The following is a 13,251-nucleotide window of genomic DNA, read 5'->3' as shown; positions in this document are numbered from 1 at the left end:
AACCGCGCGTACGTATATATACGCGTCGTCGTCACCGAAACTCGATCCGGACGTGTTTCCTGGTTTTGGCAACCTCGTGTCGCGCTTTGCTCATTTTCCTTCTCGCTTCTTTGTACGACTTTTCGGCGTCATTCCACTCTTCTTTCGCTTCGAGTAAGTTTTCGCGAGCGAGGAGGTATCGGTGGTTGAGTTTTCGTCGTTCGGCGTCTTTCCACGGCTTTTGAGTTTTGCGGTCGATTATGCGTTTGAGGAGACGGAAGGAAGAAGGGGAGGAGGAAGAGGAACCGTCGTCGTCGTTTACGTCGTCGTCTTTGACTCGAATCATCGATCGGTCCTTCTCGCTCGTCAAACACTCGGCGAGGAGGGTTTGAATCGATATCCACTCCCGACTCGTCGGTTGGAAGCCGAGGTACTCGAAGTATATGCGAATATTCTCGCAAGCGGTTCGGGTCGACGCGTCGAAGAACATTTTCTCGGCATCATCGTCGGTCTCCTTTTCGCCGTCGCCGCCGCCGATGTTACTACTACTACTACTCCTACTCCTACTGCTGCTATTACTCCTATTCTCCTCCTCTTCTTCTTCTCCCGATCCTCCTCCCGAATCACCCCACCAGCGTTCGTCCTCCACCAACTTCCACATCTGCGCCCGTTTCGCTCTCTCCATCCTCTCTCTCAACCGTTTCAACTCCAGCCCGAACTCCCTCGCCGGCGGCACGTTCTCCGGCGGATTCGCCAGCGAGAACAAACTCATTTCCGCGCTTTCCACGCGTTTCAATATCTTCCAATTCCATCGTTCGCTTATTCTCGTCATCTCTCGCATTCGTTTGTGCGTGAACGCGACGGGACTCCTACTCCTACTAAAGCTTGTTTCGCTGTTCTCGTTCTCGCTGCTCGAAGAAGAAGACAAAGAAGTTGAGGAGGAGGCGGCGAACACGCACAGAAGAAACACGCTCGGGTCGACCGCCGCACCGGATTCTGCGCTCGTCAATCTCGCGAAACATACCTTTGACGTTTCGTTGTTTATCTCCCTCGCGTACAGTTCAAACGCAGTCGTTTGCGTCCACACTGCACCACCATTTTTGTCGTCGTCGTCGCTGGTTTCATCATCTTCGCGAGAGGCGTTAAAGCTACTCTTCGCTGCCATCGAGCTTCTTTGTCTTTGTCTTCTTCGTTGTCTTCTTCTTGTTGACATCATAATCGATTGGCCGCCAATGCGAGGAGCACTTTTCCCCAAACGTAAAGAAGAAAGAAGAGATGAAACAACATGAACGTCAGAGGAGCAGCGTGAAAAGCTCGAAAGCGCCGAGGAGGACATCATCTTCGCACGAGGGAGCGCGATTAGTGTTTTGTTTCTCTCGTCTACTTCTCTCGCGCGCGCGCGTAGGAATGATGTGTTTATGTAGTGACGAATTCTTCTTGTGAGAATTCGTCACAACAGAGAAGCAGAGAAAAATGAAGAGCGGAAAAGAAGGGCTCGCTAACGCTCTTAAAAATCAACTACGGTAGTCTCTCTATCTAAGTATCTATTATCTATCAAATCTATCGAGTTCAAATCTATCTTCTACAATCAAACGAACTTCTCAATGGAAACTGTTCTCCTCCTGAGACTCTAGCGCTCGCACGTGCTCGAAAAAGTTAGCGTATTCTTCGTCCGTTGGTTCCGGGCACCCTCTTTCGAGCAAATAGTTTTCGCAGTCGGTGTGCTCTTTGTAACGAGCGTTCGCGATGTATTGCAAGTTGTTCAGAGGCACTTTCGCCTCTTCGCCAAATAAGTATTTGATACAATCGAGATGGCCATACCTTGCAGCGTTGTACACGCACAAGCCCTTTACCTCCTCAGATATCTTTCTTTCTTCGATGAAATATTTCACGATGTCTGTGTGACCACCGCATGCTGCTTGTAGTGCTGCTGTTCGCTCCGTCTCTCGCGAAGGTTTCACTTTGTCGACAAGAAATCGAAGACAGTCGAGGTGTCCTTTACAAGCAGCTTGTTTACACGACGCTTCTTCATCATACGGGCAACCATTCGAGAAGCAGTACTTCAACATCTCGAGATTGCCTTTATCTGCGGCCGTATTAATCGGCCATTCATCCCACTCGCAATGTTTCACTTCTCTCGCCCACTTGAGGAACTCGAGTCTGTTCGTTGCAGCAACTTCCCTGCAAAACCAGGCTTGATCTATCACTCTTCCACTTTGCCTTTTCTTTCCCCAGGGCATGTTATTCCACGCCCATTCTAACGTCGAAATGGATGAGCATACGTGAACACTTACACATAATTTCGATATGTCTACCCCTGCGTACTCAAGCACACCCCAACTCTCACTATTCGCATCCGAAAAGAAATACCGATCCGTCGTATTCAATTTCGGAAGCACGTGCGTGACAAACACATCCTTATGATGCACCACCAATCCCGTCCATAACTTCGTCGGTCCAAGCTTCAACCGCTCCAAATTCTCAATATGCTCCGCTAAAGCTTTTTCTGTCTCCTTTTTCTTCTTCCTCTTCGCCGCCCCGGATATTTTCCCCATTTGCGCTTCAGATCAAAGCGCGCGTTAAAGTGTGTCGATTTTATCCATTTTCCCAAGGAAGAATATTTACCCGAAAACGCTCCAAATTACGCCACAAACAGTTCTCGAAGAGTCTACCGTTTTATCGCCGCTGCTGCTGCTCCCGCTGCTTCTGACTTCTACCTCTGCTGTTTTTTGACCGCATCGTTGCTTCTGAGAAACCGCACGAGGTACGAGAGGCGAACAAAACGCGGTTGTTCAACTGTAGAATATTCGTTTAACGGAAACTGTTGGGGGAAATGCAACAACCGTTACGATTCCTGTACGTGATCCCTTCTTTTGCATCCTCGGTGCGAGAAAAGTACCGGAGAGACGACGGATATCATCCGTTTGCAGAGAGCGAGAGACCGTTTTCCGTGCCATCGCATTTGAAAAACTTCCGGTTTCGATGTCACCAATTTCTGGTCTCGTTACTCTTGGTGTTCCTCTTGGGGGCGTGTGTGCAAGTGCACAAACTTTCCGCGTTGGACGCCGCGGGAAGAGAATTTCAGCAAACGAAAACGAGCGATAAGACGATGTTTTTAGTTCCGTTTGCAATCGCGAAAGCGACGGCGAACTTGTTTTCGGGGTCGCTGGCGAATCGATTCGGAAGGAAAAGAGTCGGGATCGTCGGGTGGATGTTTTCGGTGGTGGCGCCGATGTTGGCGATGTCGGCGGTGACGACGAGGACCGAGAACGAAAGCGAGACGCAGAAATGGAACAGAATCGTAGCTTCTGGGTTTTTTTTAGGCGTCGGTCAAGGAATTGGATGGACGATGGCGATTATGACGAGCGTTGATGTGAGCGGGCCGACGAGAAGAGGATTCGCGAGCGGGATGTGCGAGACGGTCGGGTACACGAGCGTGGCATTTTTTGCGATGATGTATGCCCTTTTAGAGGAAAGTAGGGCGAAGTGTCACTGGGAAGAGGCGTATAGAGCGAAGAGTATGCGCACGGAGGCGTGCATACGGGCAAATCCAGAAGGTAAATGTGGCGCCGGCGACGATTGGGTGGAAGCGTGTAGCGGGATGTGCAACTGCGAAGGTTACGTAGAACGACCGAGTACGGCTGTTTTCGTCTTAGCGGTGCTAGGCTTGGTCGTAATATGCATATTCGGGAGAGAAACGGGGGTTTTAAGGGGTAGGCAGGCGAGTGGCGGTAGTATTAATGCAGGTAATAATAGTAATAATAGTAATAATAATAATAATAGCGGAAGAGTGGCGTTGCCGGCGGTGATGGAACTGGAAACTCCGGGAGGAGGTGACCTCAACGACGATGAGAGCTTCAACGCGGACGAGGAAGAGGAGGAATCTGGAACGGCGAGTTTCTTACAACGAGGGGAACGTGGTGCATCTTCTTCATTCGTAGTTTCCGGAGGACCCCGAGGAGGAGCAGGAGGAGGAGGAGAAGAAGGACAACCGACTACTACGTATTCGTTCTCGGACACGTTTGCGTACACGATACGAAACCCAAACCTTCGTCTCGTCGCTCTCGCATCATTTTGTTGCAACGTCGAAACTGGCTTAGCTTGGGGTTTATTTCCAATCTGGATGCGCGACGAGCTCGGTTTGAGCGGCGAACAAAGAGATCTCTTCTCTGGATTGTATTCCTTCAGCAAAGGCATTGCCCAGTTTTATTTCGGCCAACACTCGGATCAAAACACGCGCGCAACGCCCATTCGATGGGGCTTAATCGGCGGTGGACTTTCGCTAATCATCGCAAGTTGGGCGCGAGTTGGTGGTGTGACGTATCCAGGACTGCTGCACTTCGGCGCGGTGACTTTAGGTTTGTCCACCGGCGCCGTCTACCCGGTCTTAGCGCCGGCGGCTCTGGACCACTCTCGCGACGCGAGCGAAGAATCCGCCACGTTAGGCGCCAATCGATTCTGGCGAGATTTAGGCTACGTCATGGGTACGCCGCTAGCTGCGCTCGCGGATTCGTCCAGTCCTCGCTTAGCGTTCCATTTATCCGGTGTGAGCATGATTTTAATGGGCGCGTACTTTGGATTCGCGTACGAGGAGAACGTGCCCGCATCCTCCGAGTAAAGCGAGTTTTCGTCGGTATTGCACTATTTTGCGAGAGGAAAAGGATCGAGTTTCGCGGCAGGGAATGCTATACTAAATGAAGATGTTTTCGTCGGTATTGCACTATTATATTGTCAAAAAATCCCCTCGCCGAATATACTAATTCGTGCAAATTGCCATCACCTAATTCCTGCTCTGCTTCATTGCTTAACGCTCGACGACGACGACGAGAGACAGAACCTCTAACGTAAACCTCCTCTCAGGACAACTTTTGAGTCGTTCGTCCGTCGCGTAAAAGAAGAAGAAGAAGAAGACAAAGAAGAATGGTTCTCCTCGTCTTGTACATCAAAGCGACGCTCGAAAACGTCCGGGAAATCCAATTCCCTTTATCCCTCCCTTTCCACGTGAACATCAAAGACCCGGTCGGTTTTGAAGAGCGCGAAAACGTCACGGTGGACCCACAAAACGTGAACGAGCTGGAAAACTCTCGAGGCGAGGCACATTTCACGGTGAAATTCGAAGGTCAAATGAAACAATCCTCCATCGTGGTTTTAGATGAAGTCAAAAATGTGTTTAAGAAGGAAGCCTCGATACCCGAAAGCGAGGACGGTCGGTTCGTTCCAATCCGAGGGTTCGAATGCAGAGGCGTAGATATCACCGGGTTTGATAAGTTTAGCGAAAGTAGCGGTTCCGGCGGAGTCACCGTTACCTCCAAAGCGGGCACCGTTTTCGAGGACGTCCACTTGGACGAAGACTGGTACGAGTATTGCGAGAAAGGCGGCGAGAGCGTTTCCGTAACAGACGTCGAGTACGAGTTTAGAGTAGAAAAGAGCGGGAAATAGTTACCATCCGCGATGCATTCGTGAACGAGCACCTAATACTGTTCGCTATCGTACTGTACAATTACACTTCTTCGCTAAAGATGCTATCATCGAAAATCTACTCTCGCTTTCCCTTTGGTAAAAACCACCGCACGAATCTGTTCGCTTTGTACACCATGTACAGGAACAAGAACAACCCGACTGCAAAAAACATCAGCGCTAACAAGTGCCCCGCTTTCGCTTGTTTGTACACCTTCTCCAACTCTTTCTTCGCTTTCTTCAAATTTACAGTCGCGGAATCGAATCCATCCGATAACGAATCGATCAGTTTGCCTCTGACGCTCGTTTCCTCTTGAATCGAATTGGACATTCGTTTCAAAAGTTTTACTTTCTGTCGCAAATTGGAAACGCCGTCTTCGTATTCCAACGCCGGGTGGCCGAGTTGTACCGCGACTTGGTCGGTAGAAGTAGACGCAGAAGTGGACGGCTGGCTGCCTCGAGAGGTTAAACCTTGGTTGGAGTAGCCGTAGTTTGGTTGCGGGTAGTTTGACATTTATTTTATAGAGTGCGGTGAAAATGTGTGGTGGGAGTCTCTTCTGTATCCCCTTTTTAAGTCAACACGTCTTCGTACGAAAACAAATACTTACATCGGTACCTTGTACACGAAACCTCTCTCTTTTCTATTTATTCTATGGGCTAAAAAACGCTCTTCTTCATCTCTCAAAACTAAATCACGGTTCGTACTCCTCCGGATCTTCTTCGCCTTCCTCTCCTTCACCGTCGCTTTTGTCCATGTCTACCGGCTCCGGGATTACAAACTCTTCTCGATTGTCTAACTCTTCTGAGTTCTTCTTACCATCATCACCGCCAGTCGCTACGTACGCCGCGTTTCGTTTCGAAGCTTTCATTCTCGCCGTGCTTATTTGCACCGCGACGGTTGGCGATTTGCTCAACCACTTCTCTCTTTCTTTGTTTTCCTTTTCTCTTTCCTCGCACGTCTTGTTCAATATCGCCAGACGTTTCGTCAACGTCGCGTTTGCTTTAAACATCTTTTCAACCGCCGCGCGTTTCTTTGCCCACGCGTTCTCGCATTTTTGCAACGCCGTCAACTGTTCCGTCGGCGTTTTATACAGATTCTCCATCGGCTCGTTCGCCTTGCCGGCGTCCAATAAATTGAGTAAATCCCCCGACACGTCCTCTTCGTACACCTTCTCCGCCTCGGCGAGGTCTCTCTCGCATTTTTCCATCTCGTGCAACGCTTCCGCCAACAGCGCGTCCTCGCCTTCCAAATAGTTCGCTTTCATTTCTTTTATGTCGTGCGATTGCCTCAGCGGCGGCGGCGGCGTGTCCGCTTTCTGTTTCTTACTAACACTCGTCGTACTCTTCTTCGAGGCGGCGACCGTGTCCATCTCATTCTTCCGTTTGTTCGTCTTTTGCATGTCTTCTTCTTCAGCGTCATCATCACTGCTTGCAATCCACGTTTTCGGTTTTACCCTCGACCCGAACACTCTCCTCTCCTCCCACACGTCCATCATTCTCTTCACGCTCGCGCGTATCTTCGCTTCGTTTTTGCACTTCTCCCACACGAATTTCACTGAATTTTCCATCACCGATTTCCAGCTTTTCATCCACTCCTCGCCTTTGTTTTTCTTCCTCGAGTTTTGAATCACGTCCGAGGCTAAGTATACGTGCGCTAACACGTTTTGATTGTTACTCGAATTTCTCAAAGACTCCGTCCAAATGGGTGTTAAAACCGATGCTTTTTTCGCGTGGAATTGGCACCAAAACGACAACTGTTCGATGCTCGCTTGGGAACAGTCGAGCTTTTTTAACTGCGCGAGGAAGTTTGCGGAGTGGATTTCGTCTTCTTTTTTAGACGACATGTTGTTGATCGTGCCTTTCTCTGTGTTACGAGGAGAGCGAGAGTACTACTGTTGGTGGTTTACGACGACGCGTTTTGATTTTACTTGTAATAGTGCGCGAGATTTGATGTGTGCGAGTTTTTTCTGAAGGCGATGGTGCAGTTGAGTAAAATATTGGTGTGAAATTATTGGTATTAATAAATACGTACGTCATACATCGATGGCCGCGCCATTGACATCCATGTAGTCATCTAAATTGACACATTTAGCGCTAAACCGTAAGTAACTTAAAATCATTTTCGTAATAAGTTCTCGAAGAGAATTTTGCTCGATGCCTGGGCTTCTTACAACAAGGCAGCAAAAACGACGGCAAACGCAGTCGCGACGCCGACGAGAGACGACTTGAGCGAAGACGCCGGCGAGACCGTGGGTACCGGCGGAGTGTACGTGTACCCCATGTCTTCGGCGATTGCCTTGAGACACTTGCCGAGTTGCGCGACGACGAGAGATGTGGCGGTATTTCCTTCGAGACCGAAATCGTTGTCGTTTGCCATGACGATTGCGCAATCGTTCACGACCGCGAATCCTTCGACTTTGGTCGTCGCGCCGGTCATATCGCCGTAGCCTTCGAGCGTCGCGGTATCGAGAATGAGTTGCTTTTTCGCGAATTGGATGCCAGTTCTCTCCGTGACGGCGGCTTTGGTCGTGAGCGTGTGCAAAAATGCAGCGGGCCACACGGCTTCATCGACTGGTGTTGCAGCTTCGAAGTCCGTCATGTAAAGACGAACGCTGGTGTCTCTTTCCAACATTATGAGAACTTCCTTGTTCTCGCCAACCCCGTAGTCGGTGGTCATCCACCACGCGGCGGACATTTTCACTTTATCGAGCCCACTAGCAGCTTGCCAGTCCGTGTCGATTGGGTAATATTTTTGAGAGACGAGTTTCGCGTCGACGGGATCGGTGATATTCAACACGGCGGCGACTACAAACTCGGCGTCTCTCGTATCGAAAGCGGCTGTTTCGTTGAAGTAAGTGGCGTCCTTGACATCCATTGCAGACTGCATGATAGCGATGACTGTTTTCCCGTCTGGAGAAACGGCGACGTTCTCGAGGCCACGGTTCTTTCTTCGTTGGCTCCATGATTTCGGTAGAATTTTCTTAATCGGATAGCCAGCGCCTTCCGAAGTGGTCACCGTGTCTTCCGGAACGTATCTCGCCAGAATAACTCCGCAGGATGGAGATTCCCAGTCGATGTTGACGATAGATACGGAAGGGTTGTATTCGTCAACAATGACACCGAGAGGTGGATTCGTACCCGGAATCGCTTGCAAATCTTCCGCATCCTGTCCTCCTTCATCGTATGCGAGCGTTGTTTGACACCAGGCGTCCCGCGGGGCGTCGTCGGCGACGTTTGTCGAAACGCCGGTGATTGGGGACAAATCTGTCCTCTTGAGATAGCACGTGTTCACGACGTTCGCCCTGTCTCCACTCAACGTCAGCGTCGCGATGGTCGGCGCGAACTTTGGAACTGGGAAGCCTTTTCCCGATCCTAAACCATCCGCAGGTGCAGGAGAGCTGCCAACTAAAGCCGTTTTCACCGCGCCAGTCTCCAGGTGCGCGTCCGAGAGGTCCCCACAGTCTTGGTTCGGTCCTCTGTCCGATATGCCGTAGAAGACGACAGAACCGTCCTTATCGTAGTGACCCATGGTCAAACCAGAAGCGATGGCGGGGTAATCTGCACAAGTAGCATGCGTCGGTCTCCCCACGCAGTCCGTTCCTTCCAAACTCGCGTCGTTGATGATTTCGCTCTTTTCTAAGAACGGATTAAACCCGCGAATACCTAACGGCGTGTGTAACGGATGTGCACTCACCGCTTTCCCCACTGAATTCGTGTGCGCAATCGAAGGAAAATCCGACGCCTTGTACGTTTCGTACGACGACGCGCCGTGGACCATCGCGAGCGGGGACGACCCGGCTGCGATTAATAATCCGCACGCGAGCGTCGCAGCGATCGGGGATTGGGTGTTCTTCTTCTTAAACATAATATTCTTTTTTTTATTCATGCGTGTGTAACTAACATTGAAGTCGCATGTGTTTCGAATATTCCTTCAGTATTTTTCGCAAAAAAGAACAAAAATACGAGAAAAATGAGGGCAAAATTTAATTGAGGAAGCTCTTTTTTAATAAAATACGAAACGCCTTTTGGATTCTCCATGTGTTAAAAATGCAACGCGAAAAGAATTAAAAGAAGAAAATACGAGACAAAGAATAAGTTCTCGCGGAGGAAACGCGATTCAGCGGACGTTCGCGATGAAGATTTGCCGATGACGAAATCATGCGAGCGAAAGTGTGCGCGCGTTCGCTCGATCTTAAGGGTGAAAACACATTCCGAGAACCACTTTTCGTTCGGAAAAAGAGACCGAAAAAGTGGAGGGATTATTCCAAAATTATTCCTTTAAGTGTGGAAATATCCTCTTTTCGAAGTGAAGTACTTCACGCCGGAATATCTCTGTATAACTCTCGCGCGTTCGTGAATAACGCACGAATACTCGAAAGGGAAGAACGCGTTCAGCGCAAAGAAGCTTTGTTGTTTCGTTGTTTCGTGCAACGTCATCGAACGCGATGAAGTCAATTTTTTCATCCTCGCGAAGTATGCTCCTCGTCGCATTGGCATTCTTTTTCTCCCACGTTGCACTTTTCCAGCAAGGAATATTTGCGGAAGCGGCTACTCTCGGGGCGGAAGGGTTCACCGTACCGAATCTGTCGTGCTTTACGTTGGTGAACAAAGATGACATGACGGCAGCTGAAAGCGATCTCTCCGGGATCGCGTACGATCCGGAAACCGGTCACTTTTTTGCTGTCAACAACGGTGACGCGAAAGTGTACGAACTCGACAGCACTTATACGAAAATTCAAGAGTGGGCGCTCACAACTCTCGGCACGGGCATCGAAGATCCAGAGGGCATTGCGGCCATGGGATCGCGTAAATTCGCTATTACGGATGAAAATCCTGCTCTTGTGAGAACTATGACCTTAAATGCCGATGGAACGATCTCGAACATTGTGGTGGCTTCAGACGGTTTGACGACGGCGGCGAGCAACAACAAAGGATTCGAAGGGGTGGCGTACTTGAAGAACTCGGAGACATTTATTGTCGCGCAAGAGCAAACTCCCGTTGCTATTCATAGCGTCAACGTTGCAACAAAAGCAGTGACAACGTTAACGAACACTTTGAGAGATGATTACGGATGGCAGTCCCTGGGCGCTGTGACGAAATCTGGCGACGCCACAGACGAAATTTTCGTCGTCGTCAAGGCGCCGGTGGAGCACAGAGGTATTCATAGAATGACGATAACCGGCGCAACCGCTACAAAGAATGAGAAGTATGCCGGTCACATCTGCGACATGTCTCAACCAGAAGGTTTGACCTTCTACAAAGGAACCGACGGCGATGTTTATATGCTTGTAGTTGGCGAAAAAGTAGAGGCGAGGCTCTTCAAAGCAGACTCGACTTGCACCGCCGCCGCGGGGGCTACGGTTGTCACGGGCACAGACTTGACGTGTCCCGCTGTTGATAATTCTGTCCCGTTATGCGAATTAACTATGGAAGATAGAGCTAAGGGTGTTGAATGCTTGAACACGAGATGCGATACGGGTGTGGATGATAACGAAAAAGTCTGCGTGTTTACTTCTGACGCGGCGACGAGCTCATCTTGTTCGCGCGACGAGTGCCACGCGAAGTGCACTTCCAGCGCATTTTCAGCTGGCACCCCCTTGGCTGGTTCGACTTGCACTCATTATGCATGGGATACCATCGAAGCGGAGTGTTACCTCTTCACGGAATGCACCGTCCAAAATTGGGACAACGAATACACGCAGTATACCATGAAAGACTTGACGTGTGAACGACCGTTATCCACCGATTTTCCAAACGGATGCAATGACCGAACGTGCTCAACCGCTGACAACGTTAACGCTGCTGCTCCCGCAGCTGTCGCCGATGCGGCAACTTGTGAGACTCAATGCAAAAATTACGTCGGTGCTTTTACTTGCAAGTACTACACCTACAACCCCACGTCGCAAGCGTGTCACTTCTTCTCTACGTGTTCTGGCGAGGCAGACAGTACGGGATCCAATCTTTACACGCTCGTAGATCCGACGTGTGAGCGTGACTACAACGCAAATGGCATGACCGGGTGCCCGAATCGCATATGCGATGATTCAGTAACCACTTCCGCAGTTGTTTGTGATCAAGGTGCGGGAACAACCTGTACTCTCGATGAGTGCGCTAAGAAATGCGCATCGTACGATGGTTTTGGAAACGCAGTTCAATCGCAAAACTGGTGCACCTACTTTGCGTACGATACAGTTGACTCCGAATGCACGCTTTTCAAGGGTTGCGTTGGCGAAAAATTCGACGATGATCACACGCTTTATAAGCAATCGTATCCGCAGCGCTCAATTCTTCGCGATCTCGCAAGTGGATGCACTAAGTCTTTAGCACTCGGTGGCTGCCCAGACGCTCGATGCGACAAAGACTCAAATCCATTTAATAAAGTTTGCGATAAAGATAACGGGAACAATGGAGGAATCGGCGGCGCTGATGCCGGTGGACTTTGCTCTCAAGCGCAGTGTGAAGCTTATTGCGTAGCAGGCGAATCAGATGGAGGAGGTTACATCGCCAGCGCGTGCACCCACTGGGCCTACGAACCGGAATCCTCCGTCGAGGGCAGAGGTGAATGTTACGTCTTTTCGGGGTGCAACAATCTTCTTCCAGATACGTACACAACCTACGCGATGGCTACTGGATGCGATCTCGGATACGCTGCAGGAGGTTGTGAGAACCAAAGATGTGCAAAGGCAACAGATGCCAGTGGAGCCGATTTGTATAGAAAAATATGCGATTCAGACGTCACCGGCGCAGGCGGTGCCTGCACTTCCGTGGAGTGTGAAGCACAGTGTCGCGCCTTGACTGAGATCACATCGTCGCATTGGGCTTTCGAACTCGCTGAGCAAGAGTGTTACTGCTTTGAAGGTTGCGAAAGTCCGGGTGAGGATACATATAATGTGTACAAGTTGGATGACATATGCAACAAGAACTACGCTAAAGGCGGCTGTCCGCTCACGAGGTGCGCCAAGTCTCCGACGAACCAACACGACAAGGTTTGTGATGCCGATGTCACCGGTGACGGTGGCAAATGCACGGAAATGCAGTGCATGCAAAAATGCGCGGAGTACACAGGATTCGTGTGCACGCACTGGGCTTTTGAAGAGGCCGAAGGTGAATGTTACGTTTTTGACGGATGCGAAGCCGCGCACTCCGATACGTATAACACGTATCTTTACGACCCGCAATGCCAAATTACAAAGGCGAACGGCGGCTGTGCTGACGTGAGATGCGAGAAGGACTCTAATCCATACGTCAAATCGTGTGACAAAGATAACGTCGGGATTGGACCCAAAGGAGAAATGGGTCTTTGCTCCTTATCTCGCTGCGAGCGATTCTGCACGGACAACCGCATCCCGGGCGGAGCTGAAGTTAGCGCGCAACTGGGAGCGCACTGCACACACTTCGCTTGGGAACCAGAATCAGCCGACTTGGGCGAGTGCTACATCTTCAGCGGTTGCAAAGACATGTCGTCAGATACTTACGTGACGTACTTGTACGAATCGTTGGAGGTGGCGGTCGCTACAACCGCCTCGCCCGGGTCGACGACGACGCCGATGACGAAAGTTCTCGTCATCGCCTTGACGGCCTTATTCATGGCCTTATTTTAAACACAGTCACTTTATACATTCGTCGACACTTCATCGAAAGTGTTGCTTTAAATCATATTTATTTTAATGAAATGTTCACTGTACATACTTCAAGAACGACCGACATTTACGACCAATCACTCTGAAAATATCGCATAGTAGAGCACATTTTTTTGCATTCTCGTCGTTACTTTTCGTTCCTTTTTAGCACTCGCTTGTACAAACTCCTCTTTCG

At 49.9% G+C, this 13,251-nt stretch overlaps 8 protein-coding genes across 8 annotated transcripts; 3 read left to right on the top strand and 5 right to left on the bottom strand.

Moving 5' to 3' along the window:
* Window positions 1-31: 31 nt before the first annotated feature.
* On the bottom strand, window positions 32-1,315 carry Bathy04g04340 (predicted protein; the record flags this gene model as incomplete). The annotated part of the gene is made up of 1 exon (XM_007513484.1): window positions 32-1,315. The coding sequence occupies one exon, from the start codon at window positions 1,313-1,315 to the stop codon at window positions 32-34; it is 1,284 nt and encodes a 427-aa protein (XP_007513546.1).
* A 265-nt stretch (window positions 1,316-1,580) lies between these two features.
* Bathy04g04330 lies at window positions 1,581-2,534 on the bottom strand (the record flags this gene model as incomplete). Its single annotated transcript, XM_007513712.1, has 1 exon — window positions 1,581-2,534. The coding sequence occupies one exon, from the start codon at window positions 2,532-2,534 to the stop codon at window positions 1,581-1,583; it is 954 nt and encodes a 317-aa protein (XP_007513774.1).
* A 278-nt stretch (window positions 2,535-2,812) lies between these two features.
* Window positions 2,813-4,597, top strand: Bathy04g04320 (MFS family transporter; the record flags this gene model as incomplete). Its single annotated transcript, XM_007513805.1, has 1 exon — window positions 2,813-4,597. One exon carries the CDS (start codon window positions 2,813-2,815, stop codon window positions 4,595-4,597), a length of 1,785 nt encoding a protein of 594 aa, XP_007513867.1.
* A 302-nt stretch (window positions 4,598-4,899) lies between these two features.
* Window positions 4,900-5,418, top strand: Bathy04g04310 (predicted protein; the record flags this gene model as incomplete). The annotated part of the gene is made up of 1 exon (XM_007513630.1): window positions 4,900-5,418. The coding sequence occupies one exon, from the start codon at window positions 4,900-4,902 to the stop codon at window positions 5,416-5,418; it is 519 nt and encodes a 172-aa protein (XP_007513692.1).
* A 97-nt stretch (window positions 5,419-5,515) lies between these two features.
* On the bottom strand, window positions 5,516-5,950 carry Bathy04g04300 (predicted protein; the record flags this gene model as incomplete). Its single annotated transcript, XM_007513494.1, has 1 exon — window positions 5,516-5,950. One exon carries the CDS (start codon window positions 5,948-5,950, stop codon window positions 5,516-5,518), a length of 435 nt encoding a protein of 144 aa, XP_007513556.1.
* Window positions 5,951-6,128: 178 nt separating this feature from the next.
* Bathy04g04290 (predicted protein) lies at window positions 6,129-7,280 on the bottom strand (the record flags this gene model as incomplete). Its single annotated transcript, XM_007513731.1, has 1 exon — window positions 6,129-7,280. The coding sequence occupies one exon, from the start codon at window positions 7,278-7,280 to the stop codon at window positions 6,129-6,131; it is 1,152 nt and encodes a 383-aa protein (XP_007513793.1).
* Window positions 7,281-7,603: 323 nt separating this feature from the next.
* Bathy04g04280 (17 beta-hydroxysteroid dehydrogenase type 3, HSD17B3 (ISS)) lies at window positions 7,604-9,322 on the bottom strand (the record flags this gene model as incomplete). The annotated part of the gene is made up of 1 exon (XM_007513716.1): window positions 7,604-9,322. The coding sequence occupies one exon, from the start codon at window positions 9,320-9,322 to the stop codon at window positions 7,604-7,606; it is 1,719 nt and encodes a 572-aa protein (XP_007513778.1).
* A 559-nt stretch (window positions 9,323-9,881) lies between these two features.
* Bathy04g04270 (predicted protein) lies at window positions 9,882-13,037 on the top strand (the record flags this gene model as incomplete). The annotated part of the gene is made up of 1 exon (XM_007513440.1): window positions 9,882-13,037. The coding sequence occupies one exon, from the start codon at window positions 9,882-9,884 to the stop codon at window positions 13,035-13,037; it is 3,156 nt and encodes a 1,051-aa protein (XP_007513502.1).
* Between the last annotated feature and the right edge of the window lie 214 nt (window positions 13,038-13,251).

Source organism: Bathycoccus prasinos (assembly GCF_002220235.1).
Source record: "Bathycoccus prasinos genomic : Chromosome_4".
Taxonomy (NCBI): domain Eukaryota; kingdom Viridiplantae; phylum Chlorophyta; class Mamiellophyceae; order Mamiellales; family Bathycoccaceae; genus Bathycoccus; species Bathycoccus prasinos.
This window is presented reverse-complemented; position numbering and strand designations above follow the sequence as displayed.